Source organism: Lipophrys pholis (assembly GCF_963383615.2).
Source record: "Lipophrys pholis genome assembly, chromosome: 5".
NCBI classification, from domain to species: Eukaryota; Metazoa; Chordata; class Actinopteri; order Blenniiformes; family Blenniidae; genus Lipophrys; species Lipophrys pholis.
The window spans coordinates 28,840,801-28,861,252 of NC_137628.1; the positions used below are offsets into that span (position 1 = coordinate 28,840,801).

At 39.0% G+C, this 20,452-nt stretch overlaps 2 protein-coding genes across 2 annotated transcripts; both read left to right on the forward strand.

Moving 5' to 3' along the window:
• Positions 1-180: 180 nt before the first annotated feature.
• Positions 181-12,216, forward strand: LOC308110329 (CD209 antigen-like protein A; the record flags this gene model as incomplete). The annotated part of the gene is made up of 6 exons (XM_080464569.1): positions 181-268; positions 624-713; positions 1,942-2,013; positions 11,122-11,264; positions 11,360-11,460; positions 11,605-12,216. The coding sequence occupies 6 exons, from the start codon at positions 181-183 to the stop codon at positions 11,747-11,749; spliced, it is 639 nt and encodes a 212-aa protein (XP_080320695.1). The 3' UTR covers positions 11,750-12,216.
• A 589-nt stretch (positions 12,217-12,805) lies between these two features.
• Positions 12,806-20,185, forward strand: LOC308110331 (CD209 antigen-like protein A; the record flags this gene model as incomplete). The annotated part of the gene is made up of 5 exons (XM_080464571.1): positions 12,806-12,893; positions 15,286-15,357; positions 19,082-19,224; positions 19,320-19,420; positions 19,565-20,185. 5 exons carry the CDS (start codon positions 12,806-12,808, stop codon positions 19,707-19,709), a joined length of 549 nt encoding a protein of 182 aa, XP_080320697.1. The 3' UTR covers positions 19,710-20,185.
• Positions 20,186-20,452: the final 267 nt, after the last annotated feature.

The following is a 20,452-nucleotide window of genomic DNA, read 5'->3' on the forward strand; positions in this document are numbered from 1 at the left end:
GACCTTCTGCCTATCAAAGTGGTGGGAACCTCACACGTTTGATTTTATCACGTTTGGGCTACATCTGTGATGTTTAATTAAAAGTAGGAAGTACAAATATTTTAAGCAGAAGGAACAATAGATATAGATGTACTTTGAAGTTGAGCGCCACATATATAAAACACTCTCAGCCTCAGCAACATGGAGAGGATTGTTCTTGAAAACCAACCTGAAGTCTTGATGGAAAACATCTCCAATAAAGACATTAGAGTCACTTCTGCAGCACCAGGTGAGAGACGGACAGGAAATATTATATTTATCCTTACTGAATACATGGAAGAGTATTCTTTAATGTGCGGAGTGTTTCTGGGTGTTTCCGTCAAGAGCTCAAGTTTTAGTAAAGATATGAATTTTTTTTTGGGGGGGGGGGGGGGGGGGTCAAACTCTTAATGCTTTTGTTATTTATGTAGTTTTGCATCGTGTGTTTATGTCTTTCTCGTCTATTCCTTTTCAAATTGTGTGTAACTTTGTTGTCAGTTTTAGAGAACTAACACTTATATGAATCTTGATGCTTGTTTTTTCAGTAATATCGGGAACAATTTATGATTATTTTAAACACTGATGTGAGTTTTGCGTTCCTGCAGGTATGAAGCTGTACAGGTGTGTTGCTGTGTCTTTTGGTCTCCTCTGCATCCTACAAGTTGCTCTCAACATTTCCTTGAGACTTTCTCTCAGTGAGTTTTCTCTCTTTATTTGTTTACGTGTCACTTCTGACACAGCAAAGTAGAACTTATTGCCACTTCTGTTTTCAGAAACAAACTTTTTTTTAACAGACTGTGTACAATATTAGACAAAATTTTTTTAAATAAAGTGTACTTGAAAGAAACCAACCATTCCACAAATGAATAAAAAAAAAAAGAAGTGTGACACAGCATTAAAACAAATGTAATCACCTCTGGTAAAACTCAGGAGGTAAGGCAGAACAATACCATGTCATCATTTCACATCAACAAGTTAAAAAAAACAACTACTTTTGAGATGCTCTGCAATAAAGAAAAAAAGTATTGAAATTTTAAAAATAAAATAATAATGATCATCATCATCATCTTCATCATATTAATCATAAAAATAATGATAATTTTGAAGAGAAAAACAACATTCTTCCTCCTCAGGTCATTTTTTAAATTCTTTTTGTGCCCAAAAGAAAAACTTTGGGCAAAACAAACAAGAAGAATAAATTAAAAGCAAAAGAAAAGAAAGAAAAGAAAAGAAATCCATGACATCATGAGAAAAAATTTATCATTAAAAAACTGGCCAATGTTTTTGAGAATTTATGAGTTTCTCTGATAAAAAAAAGGAAGAAAGAAATCGGTTCATGAAATCATGATCTCATCATGAGATAATGAAAAAGTATAAACTCAGTTCTGTTTTTCTGAATTCATGAGAATTATCTCATCATTATGATAAAAAATGAATTATATTGGAGAACATTTGGCTCTGTTTTTCTGAATTTCTGAGATCATTCTGAAATAATTATGAAATACTTGACATAATGATTTTGATAAATAATTTTAAAGTTGCTCTGTTTTTCTGCATTACTGGGACGGTGGTGCGTCTTAATCCAAGCAGCAGCTCTGCTGGACCGATGTAGAAAACAGGCACACCCCCACTCACAAGTTTAATCCAGTTTGATTTCCATTTGGCTTTGAGACATCGAGAGACACTCTTGTGTTTAAGTAGTGTTGATGGTATTATTAGTTTGTCAACTTTGCACAGGCACCTCAAGAATCTGCTGCTGTTTAGACGTAAACACCGCTCGGATCTGTTGGATGTTGCAGTGTAATTTAAAAAAAAAACAACTTTAAATCAGCGTGTAGAAAACACAGTTAGTTCGTCAAGCTTGAAGCTTTGCAGATTTCGTGAGAGATTTAATAATTTCTCAAACGTTCCTTCTCTTTTCAGACGATCAGACTCTACAAAATGAAAGAGTCTGCAAAACTGTGAGGGAATCAGACGAGCTGAGAAACGTGTCTGGTAAGTAACAAGCTGAGGATGAATCCTGTCATAGTGGAAACCAAACCGTTAAAACAGTGTTCAGTCACAATGAATGAGTGAATCAGACTCTTATAATATAGAGTCCATCCCGTTTAACATGCGAGGATGTATGTTAAAAAGTATACTATCTGAATGACCCTTTGTATGGCCTTAAAAAAATCATTGGTTTTCACATTATTTATCTTGTTATGTTTATGGATATATTATTAATAGTAGGGATGTCCCGATCCGATCGGTAGATATCGGATCGGGGCCGATATTAGTGATTTGCGAGTGATCGGGGATCGGCAAATCCAGCCGATCACCCCGCCGATCTAAAAAAAAAAAAAAAAAAAAAAAAAACGCGTTCCGCAACGTCACCTAATAACCACAACAATCAGGGACTAGAAGCTCGGGTGGAGCTGCAGAAGCTAGAAGCAGGCGGAGCGGGGCCATAGACCTATAAAACTAGAGTTTATATATAGTGGTTTATGTGTTTATGTGCCGAAGTCTACTTCTAAATTTCTATGTGGTCTGTCTTCTTCTGCTTTTTTATTGTGTTTGGTGAGTCACAGCGCCCCTAAAGGCCTGGCATGTGTACTACATGCCCTGAAGCCTCGTGTTGAGCCGTGTTCATAGTGAGGTGTGGACGGTTTTTTGGGAGCAGGCCAGGGAGAAAAAAAGATTGTTTTTTCGTAGTGTGGATGTACCCTCAGTTTACAACAACAACTAAAGAGAAAGAGAAGAATTTTGATTCAATAAGTGAGTTTTACAATAATTTCTAGCTAAACAAAGCTTCTGCCAATCGTGCTTTTAGCTTCAGACATCTTAGTTGCTCCAAAAATAGATTATTGAGTATATTTGCAATAGCAATGTGAGTATCGGATCGGGAAAGTATCGGTATCGGCCGATACTCAATTCTGAAAAATCGGATCAGTATCGGGGGCAAAAAAGTGTGATCAGGACATCCATAATTAATAGTAATCATGATTGTACAAAATGTATTGGTGTGGTGAGTGAAATGTGTATGCTCATCATTGCAGGTTCCTTTTTTTAATTTCCAGCTTTGTCGTGGATGAGGAGCGAATTTCATTGTGCTGTCATGTCATGATGTCATGCTTTTCTTTTTTTTCACCTCAGATCAGTTTTTTGAGGAAGGATGGATTTATGTCCGTCCCAGCTTCTATTACATTTCCTCCAGTCAGAAATCCTGGCAGGAGAGTCGAGAGCACTGTCTGCGCAGAGCGGCGGACCTGATCATCATAGACCGCCAGGAAGAACAGGTAGCTTCAGTCTGTCTGATTTAATATGAGGAACGTGCAGAGGTACACATGCTCAATCAGACTGATGTCTACTGATCAATGATTTTCTCTGCAAGAACTTGTTAAGAAGAATTTCCAAGAAAATGTGGATTGGACTGACTGACAGAGTGGAGGAGAGGACGTGGATATGGGTGGACGGGACTCTGCCCAGCATTAGGTTCATATATAATTCATTTGATCAACTCATATTAACATTCAAAATCTTAAAGAATTAACATTTAACATATTACTTCTGCATCTTAATCCTTGTTTGTTGAACTTTTGTAGTTTTTTTTATCATTAATTCATTCATTTTTTTCAGCTACTGGGACTCTGGAGAGCCCAACAACGACGGCAAAGGCAAAGAGGAAAACTGTGCAAAAATAAATTTCAGGGAGCGCTGGAATGACGTGGCATGTGAAAGTCTCAACTACTGGATCTGTGAGAAGAAAGTGGCTCCATAAGATATCAGATATAATCACAGAAGCTCTTTTCTATTGTGTACTATATTCAGCCCTCCTCAGGTTCACAGGCCGACAGACTTTTAGTTCTGGTTTGCCTTCTTCCAGTTCTGTAACAGTCCTCAGGCACCCTGACCGCTCTAGAGTTATGCAGAGTCATACGTAGTAAACTGATGCACTCTGCATCATGGCTTTTACTTTTTTATAATCGCAGCAAACATCAACTTCAGTTTTGGCTGCAGGAGCTCGTCCATTGGATTTGACAACAGAGGCCAGTCTGCACTGCCAACATGCATCAATGAGTCTGTTGTTGGTTCACTGCTTCTTCCTTCTTCCTTCCTTCCACTAATAAATACTGATAAATAATTGATCACTGATGATTGTGACAAATGAGCAGCATGAAAGACGTCCAACTGTAACTCAACTGTTGCCAGAATTCAAAGTATCAGTGACGCATTAAAATAATTGTTTTTACCAAAATGAAACCTGTTTTCTTGTCATTTCTTGATCAACTTAAAACACATTATAGAGCATCTTCCCTCAACTTACTGATGTAACTTTGATTGGAACTGTCATCCGAAAGAAAACACACAGCAATACTACCATGAGATGTACTGTGAACATACAATCACTGACAACAACAACAACGAGTCTAAAATGATCCAGAACAAACGGCTCCACTATAAATTCAGATTTTACAAAGAGGGTAGTACTTCGATTGTCACAGAACATTGAAAATACTTTAATCAGAGTTTTCAAACCAGCAGGAGTAAATCAGTCCAGGGTAAGACATTGTACTTTAACTTCAGCTGACTTCCGTTGTGCTAAATGAGCTGCAGTCAAAATGTAAAAATACATGAAAACGTTTAGTGTAAAACAACATGTGACCTTCTGCCTATCAAAGTGGTGGGAACCTCACACGTTTGATTTTATCACGTTTGGGCTACATCTGTGATGTTTAATTAAAAGTAGGAAGTACAAATATTTTAAGCAGAAGGAACAATAGATATAGATGTACTTTGAAGTTGAGCGCCACATATATAAAACACTCTCAGCCTCAGCAACATGGAGAGGATTGTTCTTGAAAACCAACCTGAAGTCTTGATGGAAAACATCTCCAATAAAGACATTAGAGTCACTTCTGCAGCACCAGGTGAGAGACGGACAGGAAATATTATATTTATCCTTACTGAATACATGGAAGAGTATTGTTTAATGTGCGGAGTGTTTCTGGGTGTTTCCGTCAAGAGCTCAAGTTTTAGTAAAGATTGGAATTATTTTTTTGTTCAAACTCTTAATGCTTTTGTTATTTATGGAGTTTTGCATCGTGTGTTGATGTCTTTCTCGTCTTTCTCGTCTTTTTGTCTTTTTGTGCCCAAAAGAAAAACTTTGGGCAAAACAAACAAGAAGAATAAATTAAAAGCAAAAGAAAAGAAAGAAAAGAAAAGAAATCCATGACATCATGAGAAAAAATTTATCATTAAAAAACTGGCTTATGTTTTTGAGAATTTATGAGTTTCTCTGATAAAAAAAAAAGGAAGAAAAAAATCGGTTCATGAAATCATGATCTCATCATGAGATAATGAAAAAGTATAAACTCAGTTCTGTTTTTCTGAATTCATGAGAATTATCTCATCATTATGATAAAAAATGAATTATATTGGAGAACATTTGGCTCTGTTTTTCTGAATTTCTGAGATCATTCTGAAATAATTATGAAATACTTGACATAATGATTTTGTTAAATAATTTTAAAGTTGCTCTGTTTTTCTGCATTACTGGGACGGTGGTGCGTCTTAATCCAAGCAGAAGCTCTGCTGGACCGATGTAGAAAACAGGCACACCCCCACTCACAAGTTTAATCCAGTTTGATTTCCATTTGGGTTTGAGACATCGAGAGACACTCTTGTGTTTAAGTAGTGTTGATGGTATTATTAGTTTGTCAACTTTGCACAGGCACCTCAAGAATCTGCTGCTGTTTAGACGTAAACACCGCTCGGATCTGTTGGAAGTTGCAGTGTGATTTACAGTTTTTTTCAATCGCTAACAAGCGCTTACCTATACTTCAGATACTTTTTCTAAACTCTTAACACAGATTCACACCTACAAAACACAATTGGCCAAATGGATAATTTTCTTCTCAAAAACACATTTTGTTAGATATATACTAACTCTTCATTTCAAAATAGAACATATCTTTCTCTGAACACACTACTTTTACCAAAACACTGGAAATCTGACTCAATTAAATAACTCTGTCAAAGAATAACACTTGTTTTCACTTCACAAGGTACATTCAGTCAATCAAAGTACACCAGGTTTCAAAATACTTGCTTTTGTTGACATTACAAAAACTGCATAGAGTTTTATGTTTCAGTTTTACAGGTATTTGCATGCAAAACATGCAATCCCTGCGACAGTCTGGCGTCGTGTCCAGGGGTGTACCCTGCCTAACGCCTGCTAATAGCTGGGATAGGCTCCAGCCCCCCCGCGACCCTGCATTGGATAAGCGGTATAGATAATGGATGGGTGGAACATGCAATCCACCGTTTTTACACTAAATTTCTTGGTTGGGAACTGTATGTCCACATTTCAAAGAATTCCAGTAAGAAGCAAATCATGTTTTTCCTTTACATTTTACTTCAGGAGGTACAGTAGAAATACTGTTTACAGTATGATAGAACAGAAAAAGTTACAGTATTGCTTACAGTGAACAAAATATCCATGAAACAAATAAGAGCATTCTGACCAAAAAAACAACTGCAAAAAGCCCAGATAAAAAAGGGAGAACTAAAAAAAACAACAAAAAAAAAACAAAAACAAAAAAAACCCCACAAAATGACTGTAGCTAATCTCTGCGATCTTCAGGGTTCGGCCACATGTTTTCATCAACATCGCATCTGATATTATCCAAGGCGATGCACCTGGGATAGAACCGCTTGCTATGTCGGATCCACCTTTGGCAATCATCAACTGTGATGTCCCTGTAGCCAGCATCCATAGTTTCAAGGAGGGACATCTGGTCATGTGGTTGATGGTCATAGACCTAAATCAGCAGTGTGTAAATTATTCAATTGTTTTTTTATTATCAACTGAGATATATTGTTTTTGAACTCATCATTGCAGAAGCAGAGGTTTTTCTACTGTATTTAAGGTTTGGAATATTGTTTTTGCTATTGTGGGATGTTGTGTGTTAACATTCGCAAATACGACAAAAACAATCCATAGTTTTGTTGGGAGGTACAGCTTGTCTGTTAAGAAAATGTAAGCATTATGGAAATGTGTTTACTGACTGCATATTGTGTGAAAACGACATGAAATGTGTGAATGGTATGGCCACAGAAGACCGATGCTGTGCTAATTGTATTTAGAGTTTTGAAAATGTGACAACTGTTTGGACAAACGCTTGTTAGTGACTGAAAAAAACAAAAAAAACAAAAAAACTTTAAATCAGCGTGTAGAAAACACAGTTAGTTCGTCAAGCTTGAAGCTTTGCAGATTTCGTGAAAGATTTAATAATTTCTCAAATGTTCCTTCTCTTTTCAGACGATCAGACTCCACAAAATGAAAGAGTCTGCAAAACTGTGAGGGAATCAGACGAGCTGAGAAACGTGTCTGGTAAGTAACAAGCTGAGGATGAATCCTGTCATAGTGGAAACCAAACCGTTAAAATAGTGTTCAGTCACAATGAATGAGTGAATCAGACTCTTATAATATAGAGTCCATCCCGTTTAACATGCGAGGATGTATGTTAAAAAGTATACTATCTGAATGGCACAATATGTTGATCCTCTCAATAAACTGGATTATCTCGAGAACACAATGTAAGATTTTGCAGTAACAGTAGTGTCATCTTGAGCCGAACACACCTGGACTGGACATAATGAATCTCCCACAGAATATTCGCTGAGCTTTGTCAATAATTAAGCGAAATGAAAAACTGAAGCTTTTTTTTGGCAGGTGGATTAAATCCATACAAATGTGTAAGAGTGAAAGAGAAAAGCCACTTTATTTTGAGATGGCTCGTTCGACAGCACCTGCAGCTTCCTACTGATCCGTGATGCAGACGAGATGGTGTGAAAAGTGACAACTCACCAACACGTTAAATAACTTTGCACTGCATTTTGCCTTACATGACACGCGCTTATGCTGTAAACAAATATGGGCAAGTGAATAGATAATCAAGGGACAATTAAAGAAAGAAGCAGCCTGCTCATATAGAAAAGAACATCATAATGTAACTGAGGTGGATCAGGAGGATCAGAGGCTGCAGCTCCGACCCCAGATGGCAGCAGCACCAGTGTCACGGTGCAAGAGCACGAGGTGAGCGGCACACTGACCTCCAACAACGATGAACCTCTCAGACCAAAGAAGTGACGGTTGACTTTAGCAGAGGAGGGGGGGTGCTTGGGGGGGTGCAGGTGGGTGGGGTATAACGACCCTTTGTATGGCCTTAAAAAATCATTGGTTTTAACATTATTTATCTTGTTATGTTTATGGATATATTATTAATAGTAATCATGATTGTACAAAATGTATTGGTGTGGTGAGTGAAATGTGCATGCTCATCATTGCAGGTTCCTTTTTTTCATTTCCAGCTTATGGTCTGAATATAGAGCATCTAACCATCTCTCCTCACAATGATTTCCTGTCAGATCACTTCTTTATAACCTTTGACTTTGTTCTAAATAGTTATAAACCTCCGACTAAAGCCGTGTTAACCAGGTCTCTCTCTGATAACATAGTAACTAAATTCAAGGAAAGAATTCCCTCTGCTATAGAATCAGTAGTGAATCCTCCTGACCCATATACTGTTGCTAGCTCAGACATTGAATACCTAACAAACAGTCGGACAGATATGCTGAAAACAACGCTAGACGACATAGCTCCTCAGAAAATGAAACTGAAAAAACAGGAAAAGTCATCCCCATGGTTTAACTCATCAACCCGCCAGCTTAAACAACGCTCCCGTAGATTAGAAAGAACTTGGCGTTCAACAAAAACAGACATAGATTATATAGCCTGGAAGGACAGCTTCAAAACTTATAAGAAAGCTCTGAGTAGAAGTAGAACTAATTACTACTCATCCTTAATAGAGGAAAACAAAAACAACCCTCGGTTTCTTTTCAGTACTGTAGCCAAACTGACCAAGAACCAAAATAGCGTCGAGCCCACCATTCCTATCAATATATGTAGTGAGGACTTCATGAAGTTCTTTCAAAATAAAATTACAACGCTTAGGGATAACATCCATCAAACCCTACCGTCCGTTAGCCCCATAACAGAGGAACTGGTTAAACCTAACAGTCATCTGGAATGCTTTCAGCAAATACAACTAGTCAAACTAAATTCCCTTATTTCTTCTGCTAAACCAACTACTAGCCTGTTGGACCCAATTCCTACTAGAATTCTGAAAGAGGCACTGCCACTAATCAATAATTCTATACTCGCAATTATTAACCAGTCTCTAACAATAGGCTATGTGCCACAATCCTTTAAACTAGCAGTTATTAAACCTCTCATTAAGAAGCCAAACTTAGACACAAGCCTTCTCTCAAACTACGGGCCGATCTCCAACCTTCCTTTCCTGTCAAAGGTTCTGGAGAAAGTAGTCGCTAAACAACTCAACGATTATCTGCACGAGAATAATCTGTTAGAGGACCTTCAGTCCGGCTTCAGAATGAACCACAGTACAGAGACTGCACTGCTAAAAGTTACTAATGACCTTCTAATGGCCTCAGATAGAGCTCTTCTATCTGTTTTACTTCTTCTGGACCTTAGTGCCGCATTTGATACTGTCGATCATAACATACTTTTAAGGAGATTAGAAGATGCCGTCGGCATTAAAAACTTAGCCTTAAACTGGTTTAAATCATATTTATCTGACCGCTTTCAATTTGTTCATGTAAATAACAAATCTTCAATGCACGAACGGGTCCTGTGTGGAGTACCACAAGGCTCCGTCCTCGGACCATTTTTGATCAGGATCTGTCCTTTATGTCCCATGTTAAACATGTCTCCAGGACAGCCTTCTTCCATCTAAGGAATATTGCAAAAATGAGAAACTTCTTGTCCTTCAAAGATGCAGAAAAAATGATTCATGCCTTTGTGACTTCAAGATTAGATGATTGTAACTCCCTAATGTCAGGATGTCCAAACTCCTCTGTTAGGATCTTCCAGCTAGAGCAGAACGCTGCTGCAGGTTTACTAACCAGAACTGGAAGAAGAGAGCACATCTCCCCAGTCTTAGCATCCTTACACTGGCTTCCAATCAAATCTAGAATAGAATTCAAGATCCTTCTGATCACATATAAAACTCTTCATCACCAGGCTCCGTCCTATATCGAGAAACTTCTAGAAGTGTCTCACCCTCCACGAGCCCTTCGCTCTGAGGATGCAGGACTGTTGGTAATCCCTAAAGTCCTTCAAAGTAAAACAGGAGGCAGGAGTTTCAGCCATATGGCTCCTTTACTCTGGAATCAACTACCAGCCTCGGTCCGAAGGGCCCACACCATTAGTTTATTTAAGAGTAGACTAAAAACCTTCCTCTTTGATAAAGCTTACCATTAGGAATAAAATAGGAGCACTAAGTTGAGCTGCTCTAGGCCTAGACTGCTGAGGGGATTTTCTCTCTCCCGTTAAAGGGAGTAACTCTACATTTGGAGGTTCTGTTTCTTGTCTTTCTTTCTTTCTCTCTGTGTAACAACATTACTGTAGCCACCAGATACTGCCACCGTCTGTTTTTCTCCCTGACAGGAGGGGAGCAGGATCCAAGGGATCAGACCCAAGACTCCCAGAGTGGATTTACCACGGTCCTACTACCCGACCCCACCACAGCACCGGGACCCCACCGCAACGGCACGGCCCTTAAACTCCAGACTGAGATTGGTTCATCATCAGACCAACGCTCATCATAGACTTTTCTTAGTATTTGTACTTATCTGGCCTGTCTGCCACTCTCTCTCTCCCTCTTCTATTCCTCTCTCTCCCTGTCCTATCCCATGTACTTCTCCCCCCAACCGGTCAAGACGGATGGCCGTCCTTCCAGAGTCTAGGGTCCGCCCCACGCTTTCTTCCTGAAGACGGAGTTCTTATGAACTTCTCTCCATGCGAGGGAGTTTTTCCTGGCCACTGTTGCTTATTACATCTGCTGCTTTGGAAGGGTTTAGTTGGGTTCTGTTGTACTCTATCATTGTAAGAGCGCTTTGAGATGTTTGTTGATGTGATTTAGCGCTTTACAAATAAAATTGAATTGAATTGAATTGAATTGAATTGTCGTGGATGAGGAGCGAATTTCATTGTGCTGTCATGTCATGATGTCATGCTTTTCTTTTTTTTCACCTCAGATCAGTTTTTTGAGGAAGGGTGGATTTATGTCCGTCCCAGCTTCTATTACATTTCCTCCAGTCAGAAATCCTGGCAGGAGAGTCGAGAGCACTGTCTGCGCAGAGCGGCGGACCTGATCATCATAGACCGCCAGGAAGAACAGGTAGCTTCAGTCTGTCTGATTTAATATGAGGAACGTGCAGAGGTACACATGCTCAATCAGACTGATGTCTACTGATCAATGATTTTCTCTGCAAGAACTTGTTAAGAAGAATTTCCAAGAAAATGTGGATTGGACTGACTGACAGAGTGGAGGAGAGGACGTGGATATGGGTGGACGGGACTCTGCCCAGCATTAGGTTCATATATAATTCATTTGATCAACTCATATTAACATTCAAAATCTTAAAGAATTAACATTTAACATATTACTTCTGCATCTTAATCCTTGTTTGTTGAACTTTTGTAGTTTTTTTTTATCATTAATTCATTAATTTTTTCAGCTACTGGGACTCTGGAGAGCCCAACAACAAGGACGCCCAAGGCAAAGAGGAAAACTGTGCAGAAATAAATTTCAGGGAGGGCTGGAATGACGTGGCATGTGAAAGTCTCAACTACTGGATCTGTGAGAAGAAATTGGCTCCATAAGATATCAGATATAATCACAGAAGCTCTTTTCTATTGTGTACTATATTCAGCCCTCCTCAGGTTCACAGACCGACAGACTTTTAGTTCTGGTTTGCCTTCTTCCAGTTCTGTAACAGTCCTCAGGCACCCTGACCGCTCTAGAGCTATGCAGAGTCATACGTAGTAAACTGATGCACTCTGCATCGTGGCTTTTACTTTTTTATAATCGCAGCAAACATCAACTTCAGTTTTGGCTGCAGGAGCTCGTCCATTGGATTTGACAACAGAGGCCAGTCTGCACTGCCAACATGCATCAATGAGTCTGTTGTTGGTTCACTGCTTCTTCCTTCTTCCTTCCTTCCACTAATAAATACTGATAAATAATTGATCACTGATGATTGTGACAAATGAGCAGCATGAAAGACGTCCAACTGTAACTCAACTGTTGCCAGAAGTATCAGTGACGCATTAAAATAATTGTTTTTACCAAAATGAAACCTGTTTTCTTGTCATTTCTTGATCAACTTAAAACACATTATAGAGCATCTTCCCTCAACTTACTGATGTAACTTTGATTGGAACAGTCATCCGAAAGAAAACACACAGCAATACTACCATGAGATGTACTGTGAACATACAATCACTGACAACAACAACAACGAGTCTAAAATGATCCAGAACAAACGGCTCCACTATAAATTCAGATTTTACAAAGAGGGTAGTACTTCGATTGTCACAGAACATTGAAAATACTTTAATCAGAGTTTTCAAACCAGCAGGAGTAAATCAGTCCAGGGTAAGACATTGTACTTTAACTTCAGCTGACTTCCGTTGTGTTAAATGAGCTGCAGTCAAAATGTAAAAATACATGAAAACGTTTAGTGTAAAACAACATGTGACCTTCTGCCTATCAAAGTGGTGGGAACCTCACACGTTTGATTTTATCACGTTTGGGCTACATCTGTGATGTTTAATTAAAAGTAGGAAGTACAAATGTTTTAAGCAGAAGGAACAATAGATATAGATGTACTTTGAAGTTGAGCGCCACATATATAAAACACTCTCAGCCTCAGCAACATGGAGAGGATTGTTCTTGAAAACCAACCTGAAGTCTTGATGGAAAACATCTCCAATAAAGACATTAGAGTCACTTCTGCAGCACCAGGTGAGAGACGGACAGGAAATATTATATTTATCCTTACTGAATACATGGAAGAGTATTGTTTAATGTGCGGAGTGTTTCTGGGTGTTTCCGTCAAGAGCTCAAGTTTTAGTAAAGATTGGAATTATTTTTTTGTTCAAACTCTTAATGCTTTTGTTATTTATGGAGTTTTGCATCGTGTGTTTATGTCTTTCTCGTCTTTCTCGTCTTTTTGTCTTTTTGTGCCCAAAAGAAAAACTTTGGGCAAAACAAACAAGAAGAATAAATTAAAAGCAAAAGAAAAGAAAGAAAAGAAAAGAAATCCATGACATCATGAGAAAAAATTTATTATTAAAAAACTGGCTTATGTTTTTGAGAATTTATGAGTTTCTCTGATAAAAAAAAAGGAAGAAAAAAATCAGTTCATGAAATCATGATCTCATCATGAGATAATGAAAAAGTATAAACTCAGTTCTGTTTTTCTGAATTCATGAGAATTATCTCATCATTATGATAAAAAATGAATTATATTGGAGAACATTTGGCTCTGTTTTTCTGAATTTCTGAGATCATTCTGAAATAATTATGAAATACTTGACATAATGATTTTGTTAAATAATTTTAAAGTTGCTCTGTTTTTCTGCATTACTGGGACGGTGGTGCGTCTTAATCCAAGCAGAAGCTCTGCTGGACCGATGTAGAAAACAGGCACACCCCCACTCACAAGTTTAATCCAGTTTGATTTCCATTTGGGTTTGAGACATCGAGAGACACTCTTGTGTTTAAGTAGTGTTGATGGTATTATTAGTTTGTCAACTTTGCACAGGCACCTCAAGAATCTGCTGCTGTTTAGACGTAAACACCGCTCGGATCTGTTGGAAGTTGCAGTGTAATTTACAGTTTTTTTCAATCGCTAACAAGCGCTTACCTATACTTCAGATACTTTTTCTAAACTCTTAACACAGATTCACACCTACAAAACACAATTGGCCAAATGGATAATTTTCTTCTCAAAAACACATTTTGTTAGATATATACTAACTCTTCATTTCAAAATAGAACATATCTTTCTCTGAACACACTACTTTTACCAAAACACTGGAAATCTGACTCAATTAAATAACTCTGTCAAAGAATAACACTTGTTTTCACTTCACAAGGTACATTCAGTCAATCAAAGTACACCAGGTTTCAAAATACTTGCTTTTGTTGACATTACAAAAACTGCATAGAGTTTTATGTTTCAGTTTTACAGGTATTTGCATGCAAAACATGCAATCCCTGCGACAGTCTGGCGTCGTGTCCAGGGGTGTACCCTGCCTAACGCCTGCTAATAGCTGGGATAGGCTCCAGCCCCCCCGCGACCCTGCATTGGATAAGCGGTATAGATAATGGATGGATGGAACATGCAATCCACCGCTTTTACACTAAATTTCTTGGTTGGGAACTGTATGTCCACATTTCAAAGAATTCCAGTAAGAAGCAAATCATGTTTTTCCTTTACATTTTACTTCAGGAGGTACAGTAGAAATACTGTTTACAGTATGATAGAACAGAAAAAGTTACAGTATTGCTTACAGTGAACAAAATATCCATGAAACAAATAAGAGCATTCTGACCAAAAAAACAACTGCAAAAAGCCCAGATAAAAAAGGGAGAACTAAAAAAAACAACAAAAAAAAAACAAAAACAAAAAAAACCCCACAAAATGACTGTAGCTAATCTCTGCGATCTTCAGGGTTCGGCCACATGTTTTCATCAACATCGCATCTGATATTATCCAAGGCGATGCACCTGGGATAGAACCGCTTGCTATGTCGGATCCACCTTTGGCAATCATCAACTGTGATGTCCCTGTAGCCAGCATCCATAGTTTCAAGGAGGGACATCTGGTCATGTGGTTGATGGTCATAGACCTAAATCAGCAGTGTGTAAATTATTCAATTGTTTTTTTATTATCAACTGAGATATATTGTTTTTGAACTCATCATTGCAGAAGCAGAGGTTTTTCTACTGTATTTAAGGTTTGGAATATTGTTTTTGCTATTGTGGGATGTTGTGTGTTAACATTCGCAAATACGACAAAAACAACCCATAGTTTTGTTGGGAGGTACAGCTTGTCTGTTAAGAAAATGTAAGCATTATGGAAATGTGTTTACTGACTGCATATTGTGTGAAAACGACATGAAATGTGTGAATGGTATGGCCACAGAAGACCGATGCTGTGCTAATTGTATTTAGAGTTTTGAAAATGTGACAACTGTTTGGACAAACGCTTGTTAGCGACTGAAAAAAACAAAAAAAACAAAAAAACTTTAAATCAGCGTGTAGAAAACACAGTTAGTTCGTCAAGCTTGAAGCTTTGCAGATTTCGTGAGAGATTTAATAATTTCTCAAATGTTCCTTCTCTTTTCAGACGATCAGACTCTACAAAATGAAAGAGTCTGCAAAACTGTGAGGGAATCAGACGAGCTGAGAAACGTGTCTGGTAAGTAACAAGCTGAGGATGAATCCTGTCATAGTGGAAACCAAACCGTTAAAACAGTGTTCAGTCACAATGAATGAGTGAATCAGACTCTTATAATATAGAGTCCATCCCGTTTAACATGCGAGGATGTATGTTAAAAAGTATACTATCTGAATGGCACAATATGTTGATCCTCTCAATAAACTGGATTATCTCGAGAACACAATGTAAGATTTTGCAGTAACAGTAGTGTCATCTTGAGCCGAACACACCCGGACCGGACATAATGAATCTCCCACAGAATATTCGCTGAGCTTTGTCAATAATTAAGCGAAATGAAAAACTGAAGCTTTTTTTTGGCAGGTGGATTAAATCCATACAAATGTGTAAGAGTGAAAGAGAAAAGCCACTTTATTTTGAGATGGCTCGTTCGACAGCACCTGCAGCTTCCTACTGATCCGTGATGCAGACGAGATGGTGTGAAAAGTGACAACTCACCAACACGTTAAATAACTTTGCACTGCATTTTGCCTTACATGACACGCGCTTATGCTGTAAACAAATATGGGCAAGTGAATAGATAATCAAGGGACAATTAAAGAAAGAAGCAGCCTGCTCATATAGAAAAGAACATCATAATGTAACTGAGGTGGATCAGGAGGATCAGAGGCTGCAGCTCCGACCCCAGATGGCAGCAGCACCAGTGTCACGGTGCAAGAGCACGAGGTGAGCGGCACACTGACCTCCAACAACGATGAACCTCTCAGACCAAAGAAGTGACGGTTGACTTTAGCAGAGGAGGGGGGGTGCTTGGGGGGGTGCAGGTGGGTGGGGTATACCTACCCTTTGTATGGCCTTAAAAAATCATTGGTTTTAACATTATTTATCTTGTTATGTTTATGGATATATTATTAATAGTAATCATGATTGTACAAAATGTATTGGTGTGGTGAGTGAAATGTGCATGCTCATCATTGCAGGTTCCTTTTTTTCATTTCCAGCTTATGGTCTGAATATAGAGCATCTAACCATCTCTCCTCACAATGATTTCCTGTCAGATCACTTCTTTATAACCTTTGACTTTGTTCTAAATAGTTATAAACCTCCGACTAAAGCCGTGTTAACCAGGTCTCTCTCTGATAACATAGTAACTAAATTCAAGGAAAGAATTCCCTCTGCTATAGAATCAGTAGTGAATCCCCCTGACCCGTATACTGTTGCTAGCTCAGACATTGAATACCTAACAAACAGTCGGACAGATATGCTGAAAACAGCGCTAGACGACATAGCTCCTCAGAAAATGAAACTGAAAAAACAGGAAAAGTCCTCCCCATGGTTTAACTCATCAACCCGCCAGCTTAAACAACGCTCCCATAGATTAGAAAGAACTTGGCGTTCAACAAAAACAGACATAGATTATATAGCCTGGAAGGACAGCTTCAAAACTTATAAGAAAGCTCTGAGTAGAAGTAGAAGTAATTACTACTCATCCTTAATAGAGGAAAACAAAAACAACCCTCGGTTTCTTTTCAGTACTGTAGCCAAACTGACCAAGAACCAAAATAGCGTCGAGCCCACCATTCCTATCAATATATGTAGTGAGGACTTCATGAAGTTCTTTCAAAATAAAATTACAACGCTTAGGGATAACATCCATCAAACCCTACCGTCCGTTAGCCCCATAACAGAGGAACTGGTTAAACCTAACAGTCATCTGGAATGCTTTCAGCAAATACAACTAGTCAAACTAAATTCCCTTATTTCTTCTGCTAAACCAACTACTAGCCTGTTGGACCCAATTCCTACTAGAATTCTGAAAGAGGCACTGCCACTAATCAATAATTCTATACTCGCAATTATTAACCAGTCTCTAACAATAGGCTATGTGCCACAATCCTTTAAACTAGCAGTTATTAAACCTCTCATTAAAAAGCCAAACTTAGACACAAGCCTTCTCTCAAACTACAGGCCGATCTCCAACCTTCCTTTCCTGTCAAAGGTTCTGGAGCAAGTCGTCGCTAAACAACTCAATGATTATCTGCACGAGAATAATCTGTTAGAGGACTTTCAGTCCGGCTTCAGAATGAACCACAGTACAGAGACTGCACTGCTAAAAGTTACTAATGACCTTCTAATGGCCTCAGATAGAGTTCTTCTATCTGTTTTACTTCTTCTGGACCTTAGTGCCGCATTTGATACTGTCCATCATCATATACTCTTAAGGAGATTAGAAGATGCCGTCGGCATTAAAAACTTAGCCTTAAACTGGTTTAAATCATATTTATCTGACCGCTTTCAATTTGTTCATGTAAATAACAAATCTTCAATGCACGAACGGGTCCTGTGTGGAGTACCACAAGGCTCCGTCCTCGGACCATTTTTGATCAGGATCTGTCCTTTATGTCCCATGTTAAACATGTCTCCAGGACAGCCTTCTTCCATCTAAGGAATATTGCAAAAATGAGAAACTTCTTGTCCTTCAAAGATGCAGAAAAAATGATTCATGCCTTTGTGACTTCAAGATTAGATGATTGTAACTCCCTAATGTCAGGATGTCCAAACTCCTCTGTTAGGATCTTCCAGCTAGAGCAGAACGCTGCTGCAGGTTTACTAACCAGAACTGGAAGAAGAGAGCACATCTCCCCAGTCTTAGCATCCTTACACTGGCTTCCAATCAAATCTAGAATAGAATTCAAGATCCTTCTGATCACATATAAAACTCTTCATCACCAGGCTCCGTCCTATATGGAGAAACTTCTAGAAGTGTCTCACCCTCCACGAGCCCTTCGCTCTGAGGATGCAGGACTGTTGGTAATCCCTAAAGTCCTTCAAAGTAAAACAGGAGGCAGGAGTTTCAGCCATATGGCTCCTTTACTCTGGAATCAATTACCAGCCTCGGTCCGAAGGGCCCACACCATTAGTTTATTTAAGAGTAGACTAAAAACCTTCCTCTTTGATAAAGCTTACCATTAGGAATAAAATAGGAGCACTAAGTTGAGCTGCTATAGGCCTAGACAGCTGAGGGGATTTTCTCTCTCCCATTAAAGGGAGTAACTCTACATTTGGAGGTTCTGTTTCTTGTCTTTCTTTCTTTCTCTCTGTGTAACAACATTACTGGAGCCACCAGATACTGCCACCGTCTGTTTTTCTCCCTGACAGGAGGGGAGCAGGATCCAAGGGATCAGACCCAAGACTCCCAGAGTGGAGTTACCACGGTCCTACTACCCGACCCCACCACAGCACCGGGACCCCACCGCAACGGCACGGCCCTTAAACTCCAGACTGAGATTGGTTCATCATCAGACCAACGCTCATCATAGACTTTTCTTAGTATTTGTACTTATCTGGCCTGTCTGCCACTCTCTCTCTCCCTCTTCTATTCCTCTCTCTCCCTGTCCTATCCCATGTACTTTCTCCCCCCAACCGGTCAAGACGGATGGCCGTCCTTCCAGAGTCTAGGGTCCGCCCCACGCTTTCTTCCTGAAGACGGAGTTCTTATGAACTTCTCTCCATGCGAGGGAGTTTTTCCTGGCCACTGTTGCTTATTACATCTGCTGCTTTGGAAGGGTTTAGTTGGGTTCTGTTGTACTCTATCATTGTAAGAGCGCTTTGAGATGTTTGTTGATGTGATTTAGCGCTTTACAAATAAAATTGAATTGAATTGAATTGAATTGTCGTGGATGAGGAGCGAATTTCATTGTGCTGTCATGTCACGATGTCATGCTTTTCTTTTTTTTCACCTCAGATCAGTTTTTTGAGGAAGGGTGGATTTATGTCCGTCCCAGCTTCTATTACATTTCCTCCAGTCAGAAATCCTGGCAGGAGAGTCGAGAGCACTGTCTGCGCAGAGCGGCGGACCTGATCATCATAGACAGCCAGGAAGAACAGGTAGCTTCAGTCTGTCTGATTTAATATGAGGAACGTGCAGAGGTACACATGCTCAATCAGACTGATGTCTACTGATCAATGATTTTCTCTGCAAGAACTTGTTAAGAAGAATTTCCAAGAAAATGTGGATTGGACTGACTGACAGAGTGGAGGAGAGGACGTGGATATGGGTGGACGGGACTCTGCCCAGCATTAGGTTCATATATAATTCATTTGATCAACTCATATTAACATTCAAAATCTTAAAGAATTAACATTTAACATATTACTTCTGCATCTTAATCCTTGTTTGTTGAACTTTTGTAGTTTTTTTTTATCATTAATTCATTAATTTTTTCAGCTACTGGGACTCTGGAGAGCCCAACAACAAGGACGCCCAAGGCAAAGAGGAAAACTGTGCAGAAATAAATTTCAGGGAGGGCTGGAATGACGTGGCATGTGAAAGTCTCAACTACTGGATCTGTGAGAAGAAATTGGCTCCATAAGATATCAGATATAATCACAGAAGCTCTTTTCTATTGTGTACTATATTCAGCGCTCCTCAGGTTCACAGGCCGACAGACTTTTAGTTCTGGTTTGCCTTCTTCCAGTTCTGTAACAGTCCTCAGGCACCCTGACCGCTCTAGAGCTATGCAGAGTCATACGTAGTAAACTGATGCACTCTGCATCGTGGCTTTTACTTTTTTATAATCGCAGCAAACATCAACTTCAGTTTTGGCTGCAGGAGCTCGTCCATTGGATTTGACAACAGAGGCCAGTCTGCACTGCCAACATGCATCAATGAGTCTGTTGTTGGTTCACTGCTTCTTCCTTCTTCCTTCCTTCCACTAATAAATACTGATAAATAATTGATCACTGATGATTGTGACAAATGAGCAGCATGAAAGACGTCCAACTGTAACTCAACTGTTGCCAGAAGTATCAGTGACGCATTAAAATAAATGTTTTTACCAAAATGAAACCTGTTTTCTTGTCATTTCTTGATCAACTTAAAACACATTATAGAGCATCTTCCCTCAACTTACTGATGTAACTTTGATTGGAACTGTCATCCGAAAGAAAACACACAGCAATACTACCATGAGATGTACTGTGAACATACAATCACTGACAACAACAACGAGTCTAAAATGAATCAGAACAAACGGCTCCACTATAAATTCAGATTTTACAAAGAGGGTAGTACTTCGATTGTCACAGAACATTGAAAATACTTTAATCAGAGTTT